Raw genomic sequence first — 20,723 nt, 5'->3', positions numbered from 1 at the left:
AAAACAAAGGCGATCATATAGAATTATAAACAAGTACATTTGAACAATAATATCAAAAATATAAACTAAAAAAGATCTTTCATTTTGATGTGTCATAAGTTTGAAAATTGAGTTCAATCATGTACACCACAATTGAACAACAAAATCAAAAGCGTATTACAAAGCTTGATGTTTGTTTTAACCTGCAGTGCCATAAAACCTATTACAAATTGAGTCATGAGTTGTAACAAGGAGAGAATTGATGACTTTGAACATGCGACCTGCAACCAAAATTACAAATCTTCAATTAAAATAACAATAATAATTATCCAATAGATTTTAAATATTTTTGTAGCAAAGACTACATACTTTCCTTTTTAGTCATAAGTTGCCACAAAAGGCCTTCGACCAATAGCTCTCCCCCAGACTTTGAGCTTCTTGCACTTTCTAGCATTCATGAATGGACCCTTAAAAAATAAATTCCCTAAAAATCATTATTCCAAAATTTTCAGAAAGATTCAACATTTCATCAACATGAGAAACTAATAAAACTCATCTACTTTTATATGATTCTGATCACTAGGAAATGAATTATATTTTTACAACAAAGTATAAAGCAAATAACCTTTTTGAGTAGACACATTGGGAATTAGATCAAATGCATTGTCATGCATTATGTGGTAGTTTTAGAGTTATTGTTTTCACCTGTTTTAAGTTCCCTTACATTGATATAGTTGCAAGACTCCTAGAAATAATATTGTATTTAAATTCTAACTTGAGAAATGTGTGGATCTTGTACATTGGGGTTGAATGTTTGGTTCGAAAAAGGAGTAATGCTGGGATGACACTAGGATTTATTGTGATTCTTACATTTCTGACGTGGAGGTGGGTACATAACTATAGATATTTTTTACTCGTATCTCGATGAAAGACATCTATGACTATCACATCAATGCAGTGAAAAACAAAGTCACGCAAGGACTTTACTTGGAAAAAACTTTGATGCAATCTGTCCATTTCAAAATTCTAACCGCTTGAAAATTTTGAAGGAATCCTTCTTGCATCATAACACATGATGTTTTCAAGGAGGTATACCAAATATTAATGAAAAAGTAAGGACTTAAAATAAACCGAAAAGGTATGTGTCATGATGCAATAAGCACTACGTGAAAATTGACAAATTTGACAGTCCAAGACTCACGAATTTTAATAATTGAATTTCGACGATCCATGACCATCAAAAAAATTTATGTTCCTCAATTCGATGGCTTAGAACCATTGAATTTATCCTATCATCCATTAATTTGATTGTTTCAATCCAAAAAAGAAAAATCGACAATCTTATCAAATTTTATGAAATTTGATGGCCCAAGACCGTCGATTATGACATTTCTTTCATGTTGTGGATGGTTTTAGCATGCAATGCGATGGGAGGGCTTATGCTCCGTTTGGAAAAGCTGTATGGAAAGTTGCTGATGCTGAATTAAGTTGCTGAAGCTGAGAGAAAGTTGCTGTTGCTGTTGTTGAAGCAACTTACTGAATTGAGTATACTGTTTGGTAACATATTGTCTAATTGTGCTTTTAAGATGTTGAACTGTTTGGTAATCAGTTGATTAAATTCGAACACAATCCGATACCTATAGTTTAGGATTCAATTTGAAAATCATTATTTTCATATTGGCTACGCCTTTATACCTTCTCTTAGCTTTATATAGAAGTGCTAATGGACATAGGGAGGGAGTAGGCAAAGCGTGTCGTTGGTAATGGAAAGAAAAATACCACAACTTTGCCTCTTTGTTGGACCACCAACATGAACACAGTGGTCTCTCACTACGAAGTCCTAACCTAACCCAACCTAATTATATTTATTGAAGTATATATCAACTATACATACGCCATTTATACATTTCAAATAAATTCTCAGGTCAATCATTATCACTTCAAAAGATAATTGACCCAATAAATTTCAATTTTTTTTGCCCTCAATTTCAATTTTTTTTTAAAGAAACAGAGAAACAAAATAGGCTCTCCTCCTCCCCCTACTTTTCAAGAGCCTATTAGAGAGGGAGAAGAGTGGTTTTCTGATCCACAAATTGCCCGAATGTTGGTGGAAGTCGATCGGGCTTGGATTAAGGTTTTATTTTAAGCTTGGTCTAACCCAATATTTAGATGGGTTGAGTTAGGGCCCAATTTTTTAACATAAAAATATTTAACCCATTTAAATCCTGACCCAACCCAATCCATTGACTCTAATGAGTCAACTTGATTTTTAGGATTAAAGATTTTTGCCTCGAGTAATCCTACCCACATAAGTAGGAGTTGTAATTCCTTTAAAAATGGGAGTTGAGGAGCTTCTTGGAGTTGCAACTCCAACAAATTAGAATTTTAAGGTGGGAGTTGTTCTTCTCGCTATATTATGTCAAAAGGTGTTTTCTTCCGGGAGTAGATTATCTGTATTCGTTGCTCTTTGTAGCTATTGTTCTACAGTCCATAAATCATCAGATTTAACAAAAATAACAATTCAGTCCTCTTCTACCCCTGTTTTAGATCAGATTTGAAAAAGAAAATCGAAAAAACACTTGTTTTTTTTTTTTTTTTTGTCTAATCAAGTATTTGAAAATGGACAGTCAATAAACTCCTAAATTTAAGCGGTTAGATTTAACGTCTAGATGATGTCGCATACTTTTAACCTTTGAAAAGTGCTACAGAGGATAAAAAAAAAGTTCCTACCCAAGAACTTTATTCATCCTTAACCAAAGTAGAGTTAATTATACTCACAACTAGGGTGCAATTAGTGTTATATATTTGCTCATAAGAGGAGAAGGAAGTCATAGATAGAGATGGAGATGGAGATGGAGAAAAATGCGTTTGAATCAATTATAAGCGAAGGGATGAAGAGAAAGAAACACAGCTCTGTTCTGGTTCCTCCTGATTCCTCCTATTAGAGGAGGAATCAAACGTAAGATCTTCTCTCTTCTTGGGAAAAGGTTGAAGAACCAGAGGTTTTGTAGGAAAAAGTGGGTTTTTTTTTCTTTCTCTCTGTTTCTCAATTGGGTTTTATTAATGATATATAGAGAGGGAGGGGTTGTATAGCCGAGGGATTCGTTCAACTTTTGCTAGTCGACTGATTCGGCAAAAAATAATCACATTTTACCGACTGACAGTTTTCAACTTGGCAAGCCAAACACACTTGCTACGTTCGACCAACATTTTTGACACGTTCAGCGCCCTCTCACAGCAAAAACAAACACAGTATTAGTAGATGAGGTCGAGTATCTTCCACGTGGGGATAATACCAACCCATGCCCACCTAGAAAGCGAAACTTCTATCCAACCATTGGCTCGAGCCATGTGAAAATTTTACCTTCACACGTGTGAAAAAGCATCACTTAGAGCCGTTGGATTTCCAAATGACACATATCAGATCACGTATCTCGAGATATATTATCTTTAACCACGTCGGCATACTTATCCGATAGAATCACTTGATAACAACTGCACCACTACGCGACAAAATGATATTGGTCACGTGTCTTAATAATCACCGTTGATTTTTATATTTGCAAAAGACAAAAGTAGATGCAGCGTACCGAAGATGTTTTTTTCTATTTGTCCTTTTCTAAAGGAAACAAGATTTAGTTCTTTTGCCACGTCATACTTTATGTTGTCACGTGTCACTAGTAATGATAACCTCCGATCCGCTGCGTAAACCTCTCCAACTACTATTTTACATATTTCCTGCTAATTTGACGAAAATAGGTCTGTAAACGTAGAGATTAACGATAGTATCCTTCATGGATAAAGGGTATTTATTAAATTTTATTATTATTATTATTTTTTTTTTGGGTACTTTGTAGTAGAAAGAATCTAGACGTGAAACCGGTTTGGTTCAATGACCAAAGAGAGAAATCTCGAAGAAAAAAAAAAAAAAAACAGTTTGGTACATTTTTATATTTTTCTGACACTGAACTTGGCCCTTTTTTGATGCTGGTTCATTATGAATATATAAAAATAAATTTTATTAAAAGATAAATATCTATTTTTTAAAACCCAAATCTAAGTTCTATTTACATATTCTATCCTAAATTGATTTGAGAAAACTCTATCGGAACATCATTTTTTTAATCTTGTTATAAATTCTACCTAAACAAAATCATTTATTTTTGGGTATTTTTACAATACCCCTGTCAAATTAGTGATATTATGTTTATCTCCCTAAATAATGCAACTCTATAATTAACTCCTTAATTCAATATCAAGGTCTCATTTTTACCGAAGAATCAAAATTAACAGTGATTTTACTATAAGCAAGAGAGAATTTATCCCAACCCCAAGGGGTTGACCTAGTGGCAAGCAGAGCCCTTGATAAGCTTCAAAGAGTAGGTCAAGTGTTTGAAATCCCACTATAAATATTTTGGTGCCACCCTCTAAGGTCCTGTTGACCCTTGATTCAACCTGTTGCACATAGGACTTTTCGAGGGGACGGTGCATGTGATCATGGGTTTAGCCCCACTCGAAAGGTAAAGATACCCTCAATATCAACAAAAAAAAAAAGAAATAAAGTGAGAATTTATCTCCAAATTGAAATTTTTTTAGAAAGTTAGATATATAAGTTATGGACTATTAAGTTGATAGTAAAATCAACTCTGTTTTATGGAGCTTATTGTTGGGCAGTCAAAAAGCATCATATTAAAAATTGAATGTCGTAAAAATGAGAATGATGAGTTGGATGCTTGAAAATATAAAGAAATCTAAAATCAGAAATGAATACATTCGAGAAAATGTAAGAATAACTCCAAATATATGATAAATTCAAAAAAAAAAAAAAAAAGCTGATTGATCAAGTGTCAACTCTCGTACAACTTTGCCGAGACCTATGTTTTCAATAAACCATCACTCAAGTCAAATTAGTAAAGTGATCTGAACATGCTCAACAAAGACCGATTGCAACAACAATTAGTAAAAATGTTCAAGATGTAAGATCTTAAAAGAATGAGAGGAAGATCGAAAAGATCTTGAATTTACGTAAATTTGAACACATTCTCGATAAGAACAAACTTTTTAAATCGAGTGAAACAGAAGAATATATACGATTAATTTAGCCAACCCAAACCCTTAGTTGTCATTGAGGATATGAATCTAGAAAAAATACTCATTTTTTTAAATTTTTTTTTGGCAGATGTGGTTACCAGAGAGGTGACAACATAATGTGGTCATTTTATTTTCAATCCAAACATAGTACATAATTATTATTAACAGTTGACCCACTAACTCATAGATCACATCGACCACAAAAATCATGGAGCCCATGAGTTGTACAAGGGATAAGAAATAATGTTTCTTAAAAGGAGATTATATCTTGATTAGAACTTAGAACATTTTTTAATCATCCTCTGTTGGTATTTTAAGTAACTTTAATCTCACAAAATATCCTAACAAATGAGCTTTATTTTATTTTATGTATCAATCATTAGTTTATTTGAAATTCGCAAAACTACAATTCGAGAGAGTTAGTTTAGTCCGTACGTGAAGGCATCAACGCTCAGAATATGCGCAGGAAACAGTTTCCGGAAGAAGGGAAATATATATGCCCAGTCAATGTTGAATAAAAAGGGGGAAAGTGTAATATCTAGAAAATCATGTGTGTCTAATCAATTCATAGGGAAGAGGTGGGGTGAATCAAGAAATTAAATATAATGGGGGGGTATGTTTTGAAATGGACTTTTCTAAGCTCAACCCATGGTTGGGGCTCTCCCTTAACATGATTGTTAGGATTTGAGAAAAGACGTGGGATTTCTCGAGATCAGTTATTTTTTCTAGGGATTAATATTTTTTCTAGGGATACATTTTTCTTAGGAATCCCTACAATCTTATGGCTATGTTGACGGAGAATGTTAACTCGTTGGTGAGACTAGCATATACACCTCATGAGACTAGTATTTATGGTGCTCCTGAGACACTTCTTAAGTGTGGTCTTCTAGAAGAGAGTAATAAATAATGACAAAATTAGAATATTAAAGTTTTGAAGGTCATAAAAGAGATCTTAAAAGAGGTAAGAGATATCGAAAACAAATATGAGCTTACTCTTAGGGTGTGTTTGATTGCATGAAAAGTCAATTTCTATGAAATTTGAAATCAATGAAAAAATTGAAGTGAAAAATAGGTAGGGTAGAAAAAAAAAAAAAAAATCAAATTCCAATGTTCGATTGCATTTTGAAAACATATAGGGGGAAATAGGTGGAGAAGAAGAATATATATATATATATATATATAGGGTCGGGTTCCTGCAACACAAATTGCGACACACATATAGACAACGTGTTTGTCTTATATGGGCAAAAATGTTTGGAATGGGCTGATTTTTTGTGAGGATGATCTCTGTGATGAGAGAATCATCCTGGCAAAAAATCATCAAATTCCTAAACTTCTAACCCCATCAAAATTGATTTACAAAAATTGGACGGTCTATAATTTTTCAACAAAAATTGGACGGTCTAGAAGTTTCATAATGAGCTGATTTTTGGCAAGGATGATCTCCTCACCACAGAGATCATCCTCACAAAAAATCAGCCCATTCCAAACATTTTTGCCCATATAAGACAAAACGCGTTGTCTATATGTGTGTCTATATGGTTGTCGTTTGAACCTGATCCATATATATATATATATATGAACAGCGTTCCTAAGACTCATATTGGGACTCACATTGCGACACACCGTTTTGTCTTATTTGGGCAAAAATATTTGGAATGGGCTGATTTTTTGTGAGGATGATCTCTATGGTGAGGAGATCATCCTTGCCAAAAATCAGCTCATTATGAAACTTCTAGACCGTCCAATTTTTGTTGAAAAATTATAGACCGTCCAATTTTTGTAAATCAATTTTGATGGGGTTAGAAGTTTTGGAATGGGATGATTTTTTTCCAGGATGATCCCCTCATCACAGAGATCATCCTCACAAAAAATCAGCTCATTCCAAACATTTTTGCCCATATAAGACAAAACGGTGTGTCGCAATGTGAGTCTCAATATGGGTCTTAGGAACGTGACCCTATATATATATATATATATATATATATATATATATATATATATAGAAAGAAAGAGAGAGAGAGAGAGAGAGAGAGAGAGAGAGATGGCATCAACAACGACGATGATTGTAATACTGGTGGTAGTGAGGAAGAATGAAGGATTATAGTATTGATTTTGGGATAAATTTCATTTTTCGTGACGGTAAGTGGGAAAATAAAATTCAGCATTTGTTGGATTTTTATAAGAGGGTGAAAAATCATTTTCCATGACAAAAATCAAATAAACACATGAAAAATGGTTTTCACACATATATTGCATGTGCAATCAAACACACCCTTAATAACATTGACTTGATTATAAGTAAAGTGGAATGGAGGAATAAGATTTGTTTTACCTGACCCAAATATTTGGGAAATGTTTTATTATTATCTTTGTTGATGTTAATGATTTATTGGCTTATTTCTCTCATGATTAATTACTCTCACACAAAAATGTAAGTCAACTCTATTTTTTGATATTTTCTTAATTAGATATATTCAAATACTAAAATTCCTTTTCGTGCAAAATAATTTTCTCATCTCTTGATTTATTTCTCTTAATTAGATATATTCAAATATCAAAATTCATTTTCTCATTTCTACTTTCTTTGTAAAATATTTTCTATCTAAACATTAAAACCCGAAGGGTCTATTTGGTCACGTCAAATTATATTTTATGTATCCTAAATTGGATTTTCCTTCATCCTGTGACAGTAAACCTTGGCCAGATTAGCTTCAAAGTTGTTTGTCCAACATTAATCATGACACGGAATTAGTTCACATGTTGTTTGTCGGATATCAATGAAAGTCTATTCTAATGTAATAAATTATTTAAAGATGTATTTTATATAAAATTTGAAGTGCAAAATATATACCATGAGGTAAAATCTTAACAAATATTTTTTTTGTTCATTTTTTTTACTCTTTTCAACATCTTTTAAAAAATGTTAAAATTGTTATAGGATTTTCATTGTTTTTCTTAATCAAGGTTTTTTGTTCTGTAAAATAATTTCATCCTTGTTCTTTGTATTTTTTTTCTTTTACATTTCATATTTAATTGATTAATTAGTATGGTTATAATAGATTATCTTTTTGGAGAAATTATAAAAAATTAGTACTTTTTTGATAAATAATTGTTTAGTTAGGTTTTTTATTATAATTTCCCTTATCTTTTTTAGCTGAGTTAGACTATAGGATTTTAGATCATAATGTGAGCTCACATTTTGGCATTCAAAAACATGATCCAATGGCATAGGAATGTAGAGGGAAAATTTTTAAGAACTTTGAAAAAATAAATTAAAAAAAAGAGTTATTGTACACCATTGAATTTGAGAGCTCGGTAGCTGTCTATTTTCAAAACTTTGAATAAAGCTCAAAATAGTCTTTCTTTTTTAAATATTATTTTAAATTAGAGTTTTCCATGAAATCTTATGGTGTTGATTTGCTAGTGTAGTAATCCATGTGGTTCTAATGACCTTTAGTAAGATTTGAAATCTTACTAACTTTGTAAGAAAAATGGTTATCTTTTTAGTTATAATATGACTTTTGTTATAATTTAAGAGATGTGGGAAGGTAGAGACGTGGGAAAGGGGAGTCTTATACTTTTGGTGGGATTCCCTTTTCGTAGTTTTATAGGATTTTTAAGTTACATAATTCTCATATCGGATTTGTTAAATTAATTTTTTTGGTGAGACAAACACAAAATTAGTGGATAAAGTATCTTACACCGAGATTAGGATACCATAATAATAGAGACGAACACAACATAAGAGATTGAGGAAAATCAACTTGGTAGGCCCCGGGGGGGGGGGGGAATGGTAGTGGAAAATAGATATATTATCGCTTGCTTGCTTAGCAAAAAAAAGTAAAAAGTAAAAAAAAAAGAAGGGGATAATAGATAGTTTATAGAAAAACTGAAGATGAGGATATTTTGATGATTTCAAATAGTTTTGTTATGCTACGTGTGGCAATTATGATGAATAGTACGAAAAGAGAAAAAAAAAACAATAAAGAAATAAGAACACACATATTTAATGTGATTCGACGGTGTGCCTACATCCACAAGAATGAGGAGTTGAATTTTCACTATATGTTAAATTAGGGTAACATTATATGAATTTATAATAAACCCTAGTTGTACAATAAATATTAGAAAATTTTAATAATACCCCTGTATCGTAGTGCTGGGGTGTTACCCTTGTATCCTAATCTATTAATCTTCCCTGATAATAAAATAGTAAATTATCCTAAAAGGAAAATGCTATCGTTCCACTCTATTCTGTTTGATATGTTATGCGTTCTTCACTTCGTTCGGAACGCTACACTCCCCTCTCTCCACTCTGCATCATTCTGGTATTCGTCTCCTTTCTCTATATATGTGTTTCACTCAATATGAGCCACATACTACAACAAGTTTTTTAGTTAAAACGAATCATTCATGAACATCACAACAAATATGATTAAAACATTTATAATGCCCACATAAATAAATAAATAACTATGCAACAATTACAAAATTAGAATTGGATGAAATATGAAATAAAGATATACAAACAAGAATCAATCCCAACGAAAAGGCAAAATAAATTGGATTGGTAAGTCATGGTTAAAGGTATGCCATCAATTTTAAAATGTAGGGATCTCTCAAATATTTATCAAAACTTAAAGGGGCATGCCTAAATCACAAAAAACAAAAGAAAAGAAAAACTCGTGAAACCCTTCAAAAATAAAAAATAAATTAATATCCTTAAAAGAGTCCCAGCATATTCTCTCACTCTAGACTCAAGAGAGTAATTTCGTACCTCTTTACTTCGTCTCTTTCTATTGGCGTCCTCCCCCTTTAAAACCTAGCCCAGACCAAACGAAACCAAACCAAACCCAGAGAGAGAGAGAGAGAGAGAGAGAAAATGGTGAAACCCATCTCCCTTTCTTATTGTTCTAAAGAGAAGAAACCATGTATTAAATGGGTTGAGAAATATTTCAAAGACTGCCTTTGCAACATCAGTGATGAAATCTCATTTGGTTTTGGTATTATTAGTCTTATATGTTGGGGAGTTGCAGAAATCCCTCAAATCATCACCAACTTCACCAATAAATCCTCCCATGGAGTCTCTCTTGCTTTTCTCCTTACTTGGATTGCTGGGTTTGTTCCTTTTTGTCCATTAAAACACACTAAAAGCTTCAAATTAACTCTCAAATCCTTTTTTTTAAAATTTTTTTTATTATTTTTTGTTTCATGCAGAGATATTTTTAACTTAGTGGGTTGTCTTCTTGAACCTGCTACGGTAAATATTTTCTCCAAGTTTTCTCTTTATTCTTAATGGTTTATGATAAAAAATAATATGGGAAAAAACTAACGTGCACTGAAGCGTTCCATGCTTTCATATCTCTGAGAAAGCTTACACACTGTGGCTCCGGTTAACCTTAGGGCGCATTTTATCAAAATATCTTTCATTTTTCTATTCTGTTTCTTTTTCTGAAATCTGAAACTCTTTTTGTTTGGTGGATACACAGTTGCCAACCCAGTATTACACAGCTCTGGTAAAGATATGATTTTGTTTTATTCATGTGAAGTTACAAAAATACCCTTATTTGGTATACATAATTTCATAATTACACTTGTACATACTTTTGTCTAATGTACCTAAATACGTATAACTTCTATTGTATTTTCCTACAGCTTTATACAACAAGTACAGTAGTATTGGTATTGCAGAGCGTATATTATGACTACATCTATGAATGGTGGAAGTGTAGAAAGAGTCAAGGAAACCTCGCGGTATGTTGTACACTTTTGCCAGATAATTTGACAAACCATAATTGTGTATTTGTATTTTATACAACAAGCTTCAATAAAATAGGATTTTGTTAACGTGTGCCCTAAGGACACACGTAAAAGAAGAATAAATACACCTGAGAAATTTGAATCTGGGGGTATTTTGGTCAAAAAAAATTTAAGATAGTTTCGGTACAAAATTCAAGTTCCCAAATTTATTTATTGCTCTTTAATGTGTTACCAAGACCCCCACAAAAAATAAAGGTTTTATTAATATGGATTTTTGTTAACTGTGTACCCCTAAGGGCACATGTAAGATGTATTAAACACACCTTGAAAATAAGCATTTAAGAGTATTTTTGGTTTAATTTTTTTTTAGGGTATTTTAGGTAATAAATTTTAAGAGTAGTTAAGAGTATTTTTAATATAAATGTTTTTAGAGCATTTTAAGTAGTAACTTTTTTGAGGTGTATTTAATAATTCTTAATGTCATGGCACATGTTAACTACACCCATTAATATGTGCATTAAAAGTACATGCTAAGATGCTTTTAATACACTTTGAAAATAATCAATTTGAGGATATCATAGATAGTAAATAAGTTTTTTGAGGTTATTTTAGGTAATAATATATATATATTTTTAGGTGCATTAACATGTGGGGACTGACTAGTTGCACACCACTAGTAGTTGGTTGCACCCCAATCTTAAGAAAAACACTTTTTTTTTTTATGTTTTAAACACTTTCGGATAAGGTTGCACTTTATTAAGATAATATCTTCCAAGTTCTAAACGCGTTCTCATTGTTTTAAGATATTAATTATTTATTTATACAGGTAATGAGTGGTGTGCAACTAGTCGGTCCAACATGTGTCCTTTGGGTATACTTTAATAGCACCAAAAAAAATTAATTAGGGTGTTTAACCAAAATGGGTGAGTTTGATGTTGAGCTTAACGGTGGAAATGAATTTTTAAAATATTTTCCAAAAAGAGCATATACCTAGTTTGGTATTTGTTTATTTTCACCGAAAAGATTACTTGCTTGACAATTACTTTCGTATTTTATTTTTACATCTTTATGTGAACCATGAAATTCAAAAGAAGAGTACAAAATTAATTACAAAATTCAGTAAAATAACCATATAGTGGGTACCCATTTTGGTAAAATAAAAATACCAAAATAAGCATATATACTTTTTGACAAATATTTTAAACCATAATAATATAATTTGTCAGGTGGCATACTCAATTGACTCCCTAACGTGACAAGTTTAGGAATCATAGATCTGTACATCTCGAGATACACGATTGTATTTTCCCATAAAAATGTATCCCGAGACATACAGATATACAATTCTCGATCTTATCCTTGTCAGGGAGTCGATTGAGTATGCCACCTAACGAGTCATATCATCATGACTCTTTAATCAATGGTTTAATCAATTCAATTGGATTTTTTTTCTTTCTAGGAAGCGATATAAGTGGTTGAAAGAGGATTGACACATTTTAAGATACGGTCTTTGGGAATTATAACAACTTCTATTATGGAATGATACTTTACAAATAAAAATGCTAAAGTGATTTGAAATAACACTTGAAGCACTCGAGTGTTAATTCAAATCACTATAGCAAAGCTTTTTATGAAGAAAAAAAGGTAATTTAGAAAAACTCACATCGTCCATTTTTTAAATCTTTAACGTCAATCAAAACATATTGAACCAGGGACCGACCACTATGATGGCACGATCGAACCAAATTGACAAAATTTCGATTCTTTAAACATTAATACTTAGGACTAACATGAGCTTCTTTATACATATAGGTTGAAGGAAATACAGAACAACCTCTCAATCCCAAGGAAGTTGATACAAGCACACACATACCTAGTGCTCCACTAAAAGTATCTACAAGGAAGGATGTATATTATACGTATGTATATATCCAAGAAATACAAAATCAATTTTTTTTTAAATATTTATTATTTTGTTAAATTGATGAAATTTTAATTGTATAATTTCCAGGTCAGCAAGATCTATGGCAAATAGTGATACTCCACCATATGGTTCTTATCTTAGATATGCGAGGAGTGGTCCCTCAGCTTTGGAAGATATAGACTCATCTTCTGAAGATGAGACACACCCAGTTTATTGTAGCCAGCCCAAGAGACTCTCACGCACAGTAAGATTTTTATTTATTATTTGTTTAAAGGTGAATTACACTTTGACCCATTGTAGTTTGGTATAATTCCATGTTGAATCCGTAATGTTTTAATAATTGCAATTACCACCCCTTTCATTGATGGTGTTAAAATTTAGATATTGTTTTACCATTTTGCCCACTCATTTTATCTTTTTCTTCTCTTAAAAATTAAATTTTAAAATAATATTTAAAAATGCACCCGTTTAAACATTCAATCTCGTGACAATATGATGCCCCCCTCTGACACACACCCCCGTCACAGAATCATTGATATCCTTTGCCTTGTGACTTACAATCATGCGTATCCCGATGCAAATGATTTACATTTCTGTGATGGGCATAAAGGGCGTCAGAAAATCCTTATTCTTTTATTTATCAAAGAGTAAATATTGTAAAAAAGGTAAAATGATCTTTATAAAAGTAAAAAATATATATATTTTAACGGTTTCAATTAATGGCAAGTAGATGGAAGTGGTGTAAGTGCAATTGTCAAAATATTAGGGGTTAATATGGAATTATGCCAAACAATAAAAGGTCAAAACCGTAATTTACATTTTTTTTTTTAAAGTAATGGAGTCAGGTCAGATCAGGTCAATTAAACAACAATATCTCCACTTTTAAAGAAAATAACAAATTAGAAAAGATTTTCTAATAAAAAATCTCTGGGGTCCCCTCTAGGGTTCACAAATTTTTTGTTTTCTCAGTAGAAGTCACTTTCAAATATTTATGTTACTAAAGAGTACAAAAAAAAGAAAAAGGAAAAAAAAAATTTAATTTTTGGATTTCCATTGATGAATTAAACATAAACAATCTGAACAAAGTATTTATCAATCGAATAGAAACTCCCGACAGGGATCTTTTACTTTGGATGTACTTGAAAAAAGAACTTTATTGTGATTAGAATTATTTAAAAAAAAAAACCCTAAAACCTAGAAAAGTACTTGTTGAGTTGAAGAAAAAAATATCTTGTAATTATAGTCCTAGTTTTAAAATTCGAAAACTCGAAATGAGTCGAATGGTGAGTGTTGAGTCATGTTAATAATTTGAAATGAGTCAAATAAAATTAATTAATTTTATTATTAAAAGTTAAAGATAGTTTTAGGTATTTTAAATATATAATTATATATTTTTTTTGTTGGTTCTTCAAGATAAGATTAAATGTAATCATATAGCTTAGAAAAGTTTCTAACTCAACTTGGTACATTTTCAAGTTGATTCAACCGAGCTGACAAGTTGGTCAAGATATTCCATCATATCTTGTGACAGAGTCACAAGGAATTGAGTTGGACTCGTTCAATTATCAAGTTGACTCAATGAGTTTTAAACTGATTCGAATCAGTCTATTACAAATTTTAAAACTATGTTACAAATATCCTTCCTCTTTCATTAATTAATATAGGATCTTGTTAACGTTGTGACCTAAATGCACTTCGGAAATTGGATTTTATACCCAAAATGCCCTTAGAAATATCTTTTTTTTAATACCAAAATACCCTCATATGCTTATTCCCAATATGTATTTATTGCCCTTTATTAAGATAATCAGTGTTGTTGGTTGACCCAATCATCATCGAAGACTTATTAAAAAAATTTGAGATTAATTTTTGTCTAAAGTCACGTCTTATGTTATTTCTATCGGTATATCAATCATGTTGATACAGGTGGGTTATGGGACATTCCTCGTTACATCTGTGAAATTGCCCTCCCAAAGTAAAGCATTGGTGGAAAAATACATGCAATCATCGGGACGACGTTTATTGATTGTAAGATTTATTTAATTACAATAAATGTAGATTGTTAGAATGGGTTTTGAAGTAATTTCATGTAGATAATATAGAGAAAGTGAAGGTTAATTAATTAATACATGTTTGTTTTAGGAACATGAGATGAATAATGATGTCTATGGAGTTTGGTTAGGGTGGCTGATGGCTGCCATATACATGGGTGGTCGTCTTCCTCAAATATGCTTGAATGTAAGTTTTTCTCTCACAAATATTATTGTTTTTGTGCTTTGTGCTTTGTGTTTTTGCATTTGGTTTCTAATTATTTTTATATGCTACTCATTGATCAGATCAAAAGAGGAAGCGTTGAGGTAATATCCCTTTGATTCTATTTTATATTTTAGAGAGTTTATATTGCCACACCACCATTTTTTTTTATTATAACACATCAGTTTAATGAAATTATTAATGAACACACCAAAAAGGATATAGAAACACCATTTGATAGAATTATCCTCTTAAATACTCTCTTGAGCAAGGAAATAATGGTTATCACATGATTGGATTGGAGTGTCATAAGTAAAAGTTGGTGTGGGAAAGTAAGCTCTCTAGTCTCATTTAAATATTGATTTGGCTTAAAATTGTAAATTGTTGTAGGGATTGAACCCACTCATGTTCATCTTTGCTCTCGTTGCCAATGCCACTTATGTTGGAAGGTCTCTCTCTCTCTCTTTCTAAGCTTCATTTTTCTTAGGGTGAATTACTATTTTGTGAACTCAAAATGAGTTATTTACGATTCCAGCTCACTATTCATTTTAATTACCAAAATGTGAATAATCACATTTTCGTTATAAAAAAAATTCAGAATGAAGTGATCATTTCGTTGGTTTAAAGTGAAATTCACTTTAAACCTGCAAAATAATCACCTAGAAAACCTCCAAATTCATTATCGTTCACATTTTAGTAATTAAAATAAACAGTGAGCTGGAATCGTAAATTTGTCAAAAGTTGATCACTTTTTTTGTAAATATCTCTCATTTATATATGTCCAGCATACTTGTGAGAAGCACAGAATGGAAAAAAATAAAGCCAAACATGCCTTGGCTGTTGGATGCTATAGTTTGTGTGGCACTTGACCTCTTTGTATCCTTTTTTGTATTCTTCTTTATCAAAACCATCATTAAATATTTGAACTTGAACACATTCTTGGTCTATTTTGTTAACCTTAACAAATATATACTTAGATCATTTTGCAGTATATATATTACAAATACCTGCGAAAGATGATACGAAGCAACGGAAAAGATTATAGACGAGGCTATGTTGAAGCAGAGAAAGCACTTTTATCTTAATTTTTGTTGTTTGATTTCGAGAATTTAATGCTATGAAGTCGAAGCAGTGGAAGAGGCTATGTCGAAGCAGAGAAAGCACTTTTATCTTGATTTTTGTTGTTTGATTTTGAGAATTTAATGCTATGAAGTTGAATTCTATCCTTTGGTTTGGGATGATATGCAGTGTGTATGTAATAGTTAATTAGTTGATGTAAATGTAATTATCTATTTTTAGAACCGACAAATAATCTCCGGTTGATCCAACCCAATTAGATCATGGAGGTTCGTCATAGCTTGTATATATATTTCTATCTTATCAGGAGGGGGGGCGTGATTGGTGGAGGATGCATCTATTTGTCATATTTCAGGTGTGGGTATCAATTTTTTTTTTTTAATCCAATCCATCGTTCATGTGTCACTTTGAGATTTGTATCAATGTTCTGACTACTTATACAAGCCTACTCGGAGAAAAAGATCGCTTATTAGAGGAGAAGGAAGAAAAGTAAGCATCCTTCAACAATACAAATCTCAAGAAATGTGCAACGGAAAGAAAGAATGTCACATGTTTGAGATTTTGATAGAATTTTTAGTGTTGGGATTGAGCAATAGTCACGACTATAGATTTGATGGGGATCATATTTTGTACATCCGATCTATCATTCTTGTGTCACCTTGAGATTTGTATCAATCTTCTGACTATCAATACAAGCATGTCCGATGATCAGATGATAAGACTCAAATCATATGACTACGTATCTCGTCGAAGAAAAAGATCACTTGTCAGAGTGGAAGAAAGAAAAGTAAGCATCTTTTGATAATACGTATCTCAAGGAATGTGCAACGAAAAGAAAAAATGCCACATTGTAGAGATTTTGTTGGGACAAGATAGAATTTGTGGTGTTGGGATTGAACAATAGCCACAACTATAATAAATTTGATGGGAATCATATTTTTGGACTCTTCCAAGATTTCAACAATTTTGCATTTAAAGCTCACATCTCTATCTTATCTGAAGTAATGGCTTTTCTCACATAAAGGTTCTTTCCATCTCTCCTCCTATGGCTTATATGTTTCAAACATAAAAAGACAAATCACTTAAAAAAATTATTTATTAAATACCAACTTGATGTAAAGTTATTGGTTACTATCTGTCTCATATAGTCATATATATATATATATATATATATATGGGAAATGTTCAGCACCCTAAGTTTTACCACACACTTTAACAAACGTTTTTTGTCCTACATGGGTTAGATGTTTTGGAATGGGCTGATTTTTGGTGAGGATGATCTCTATGATTAGAAGATCATCCTCCCCAAAAATCAGCCCATTCCGAAATGTTTAGCCCCATGTTTACACGTTGAAAAATCGTGGACCGTCCATTTTTTGTAAACCATTTTTGATGAGGTTAGAAGTTTTGGAATGAGCTGATTTTTGGTGAGGATGATCTCCTCATCATAGAGATCATCCTCACCAAAAATCAGCCAATTCCAAAACTTCTAACCCATGTAAGACAAAACACGTTTGTTAAAGTGTGTACACATGTACGTCAGGAGAGTAGAGGGGGAGTCAGAAAATCACAACTCTTTTAAGATTTCAAATCTTAAAAAATGTTCATTGAACCTACATGGATTACCATATCCACGCACAATCTAACAATATAGCATTTTATGAAAAAATTAAGATTAAAAAAAATTAATTCTTTTTTAAAAAACTTGATTCAAGGTATTAAAAATGGATGGCTACTGGACATCCAAATTTAAAATTAACATTCAATAGTAAAAAAATAAATTTAAATAAAAATTCATAGAATTATGTCATCCACAATCCCGTGGCATCGGATCATGTTTTTGAATGTCACAAGATTATGAAATCAGGAAACTTCCTTTTTTTTCATTGTGAGAATTTCATGTGTTGAGTTGTGGGATCAACTCTCCACATTCCTTGGGATTATTGCAGAATCATCAAACATTGATCATGGTTGTTGACCCAAGTCAGATCCGAATCACCACTTCGAAGGTTGGGTAAGAAACCTGGTAAAATCAGCCATAGTTACCGAGTATTATTTACATTTACTTCCTTAAAGTCAAGGAACTCTCTCAAAAGCTTAGAGCCCATTTGGATGCATACAAAAAAGTAATTTTTTGTCTTTTAAAAGTTATAAAGTCCGTTTGGATTCATTTTAAAAAATTATTTTTAAAAAGTAAAAAATATTTATCTTTTTAAGAAAGTAAAAAGAAATTAATTTCTAAAAGTTACTTTCTTTAAAAGCTACATTCTACTAAAACTACTGTCTATCCAAACAGGCTCCTATTTTTTGAACCTCATAAATTCTTTCAAGGATTTTGTTAGGGCTTTAAAGCGCAATAAATACACATGAAATTTGTATTTTGTACCGAAAAGGCCCTTCAAAATAAATATTTTCTACCAAAATACCCGCATTTGCTTATTCCTAACGGGTATTTAGTGCCGTACCCATTAAATATATGAGTTAGACATAATAATTATAGGGTTCGGATCCCTTGACTCCTTAGAATGACTCATGAAAAAAACACATGATCTCAATTATCCTCGGGATAAGTATCTCCGAGATTTGTACTTCATTTTACATGTAACACCACTAAAATTGTTAATCATTGAAGTATTAGTTATTTTTTCAAATTTAAATTTTCCCTCATTCACAATCATGTGAGATTTACTTTCTTTCTCTCACCACTAAAACTCGTGTTTATTCAACAACAGTTTAATGTATTTTCGTCGGAAATGTAGTATCGAAATCTTTTTTATTTTTTATTTTTCTTTCTTTTTTGGTTTGATTTCACCTAAGTAGATATAAAAAAGAAATGATTTCTAGTTTTGGGGATGGTCTACTAAAACATATTTTCTCTCAAGGGAAAATTGCTTTGCTAGAAATTCAATTTCCTTGGAAAATATGCACTTATTTAACTAAAAATCGCATTTTCTTTTTCCATGCGCAACCATACATACCCTTAGAACAAGCTTAACCAAAAAGGCTCCTAAAAACATGTAGATACCAATATGGTGTGGTTGGGCTTAGTGGGTCCAATAATGGATCACCCAACTAACCTCAAGAACTTGATGAAACTGCCCATTTTCTTGGCTAGATTCAGAGAGAAACTTCATTACTTGTTTCAGATCAAATTCATTGCAAAAAGAGAGAGAAACCTCTCTGTTTTTAATCATCCAGCCCAAATTCTATGAACCTAGACGTCATTTCGTTTCACTTCAAAAAAAATGTCTCCATTCAATGAATGTGGTGGGAATACTATCAAATCAGAATAATCTTTTTGTGGTGGACCGTCGATTTTTATTATAAATTTTTAAATCACTTTTGATGGGATTAGAAGTGCCGATTTTTTGTGAACATGATCTCCTCGCCAAAGAAGTCATCCTCACAGAAAATTAGTCTAATTGAAAACTTTTTAAGTCTTATAGGACAAATTTTATCAATCAACATTGTTGTCATAAGATTGTTAGCTGAACACTCCCCATATATATATATATACATAAAAGGTCATGTTCGGCACCCAACCATTTACATGGGTTAGAAGTTTTGGAATAGGCTGATTTTTTATGAGGGAGATCATCCTCATAAAAAATCAGCCTATTCCAAAACTTCTAACCCCATCACAAATGATTTACAAAAAATGGACAGTATACGATTTTTCTACTTGTAAACATGAGGTTAGAAGTTTTATACTGGGCTGATTTTGTGATGATGATCTTCTATCTTCTAACCCATGTAGGACAAAACATGTTGGGCAAATGATATATATATGTGGGAGTGGTTCAGCAACCCTAAAGTTTGCCAAACATTGTGCCAAGCATTTTTCAAAACATGGGTGAGAAGCTTTGGAATGAGCTGATTTTATTGTGAGGATGATCTCTACATTGAAGAGATCATCATCTCCAAAACATGAGGATGATCTCCTCATTGTGCCAAACATTTTTCAAAACATGGGTTAGAAGTTTTGGAATAAGCTAATTTTTTGTGAGGATGATCTCTATGATTAGGAGATCATCCTCACCAATAGAGATCATCCTCACAAAAAATCGGCATATTCCAAAACTTCTAACCCCATCAAAAATGATTTACAAAAATTGGATAGTCCACGATTCTTTAATTTGTAAACTAGGGTTAGAAATTTCAAAATGAACTGATTTTTGTAGAGGATGTTCTCTTCATCGTAGAGATCATTCTCACAAAAAATCAGCTCATTCCAAAGCTTCTAACCCATGTTTTGAAAAATGTTTGGCAAACTTTAGGGCTGCTGAACTGATCCCTATATATATATATATGGGAAATGTTCAGCACCCTAAGTTTTACCACACACTTTAACAAACGTTTTTTGTCTTACATGGGTTAGAAGTTTTGGAATGGGCTGATTTTTGGTGAGGATGATTTCTATGATTAGAAGATCATCCTCCCCAAAAATCAGCCCATTCCGAAATGTTTAGCCCCATGTTTACAAGTTGAAAAATCGTGGACCATCCATTTTTTGTAAATCATTTTTGATGGGGATAGAAGTTTTGGAATGAGCTGATTTTTGGTGAGGATGATCTCCTCACCATAGAGATCATCCTCACCAAAAATCAGCCCATTCCAAAACTTCTAACCCATGTAG

At 32.0% G+C, this 20,723-nt stretch overlaps 1 protein-coding gene across 2 annotated transcripts; it reads left to right on the top strand.

Annotated features, from left to right (window-relative positions):
* The first annotated feature begins 9,868 nt into the window (after positions 1 to 9,868).
* Positions 9,869 to 16,434, top strand: LOC147405175 (PQ-loop repeat family protein / transmembrane family protein). 2 transcript variants are annotated; one of them, XM_086441398.1, is made up of 12 exons: positions 9,872 to 10,191; positions 10,291 to 10,333; positions 10,563 to 10,589; positions 10,729 to 10,827; positions 12,646 to 12,752; positions 12,845 to 13,001; positions 14,684 to 14,785; positions 14,900 to 14,995; positions 15,094 to 15,114; positions 15,401 to 15,459; positions 15,796 to 15,886; positions 15,988 to 16,434. In XM_086441398.1, the coding sequence occupies exons 1-12, from the start codon at positions 9,956 to 9,958 to the stop codon at positions 16,093 to 16,095; spliced, it is 1,146 nt and encodes a 381-aa protein (XP_086297524.1). In that variant the 5' UTR covers positions 9,872 to 9,955; the 3' UTR covers positions 16,096 to 16,434. The 2 variants fall into 2 exon arrangements, with proteins under 2 accessions (XP_086297525.1, XP_086297524.1); XM_086441399.1 differs by lacking the exon at positions 10,563 to 10,589 and having other exon boundaries at positions 9,869 to 10,191.
* The last annotated feature ends 4,289 nt before the right edge of the window (positions 16,435 to 20,723 follow it).

The sequence above is a fragment of the Akebia trifoliata genome, chromosome 4 (assembly GCF_017979445.1).
Source record: "Akebia trifoliata isolate Shusen 1 chromosome 4, ASM1797944v1, whole genome shotgun sequence".
Classification (NCBI taxonomy): Eukaryota; Viridiplantae; Streptophyta; class Magnoliopsida; order Ranunculales; family Lardizabalaceae; genus Akebia; species Akebia trifoliata.
The sequence above is the reverse complement of the archived record's forward strand: the minus strand, read 5'-3'. Positions and strand labels throughout refer to the sequence as shown.

Bases quoted from the DNA above. Each gene is read 5' to 3' on its own strand.
- LOC147405175 (XM_086441398.1), top strand. From the start codon at position 9,956: ATGGTGAAACCCATCTCCCTTTCTTATTGTTCTAAAGAGAAGAAACCA. The intron at 12,753-12,844 runs GTATGTATATAT...TATAATTTCCAG, and splicing joins AGGAAGGATGTATATTATAC to GTCAGCAAGATCTATGGCAA. The intron at 15,460-15,795 runs GTCTCTCTCTCT...ATATATGTCCAG, and splicing joins AATGCCACTTATGTTGGAAG to CATACTTGTGAGAAGCACAG.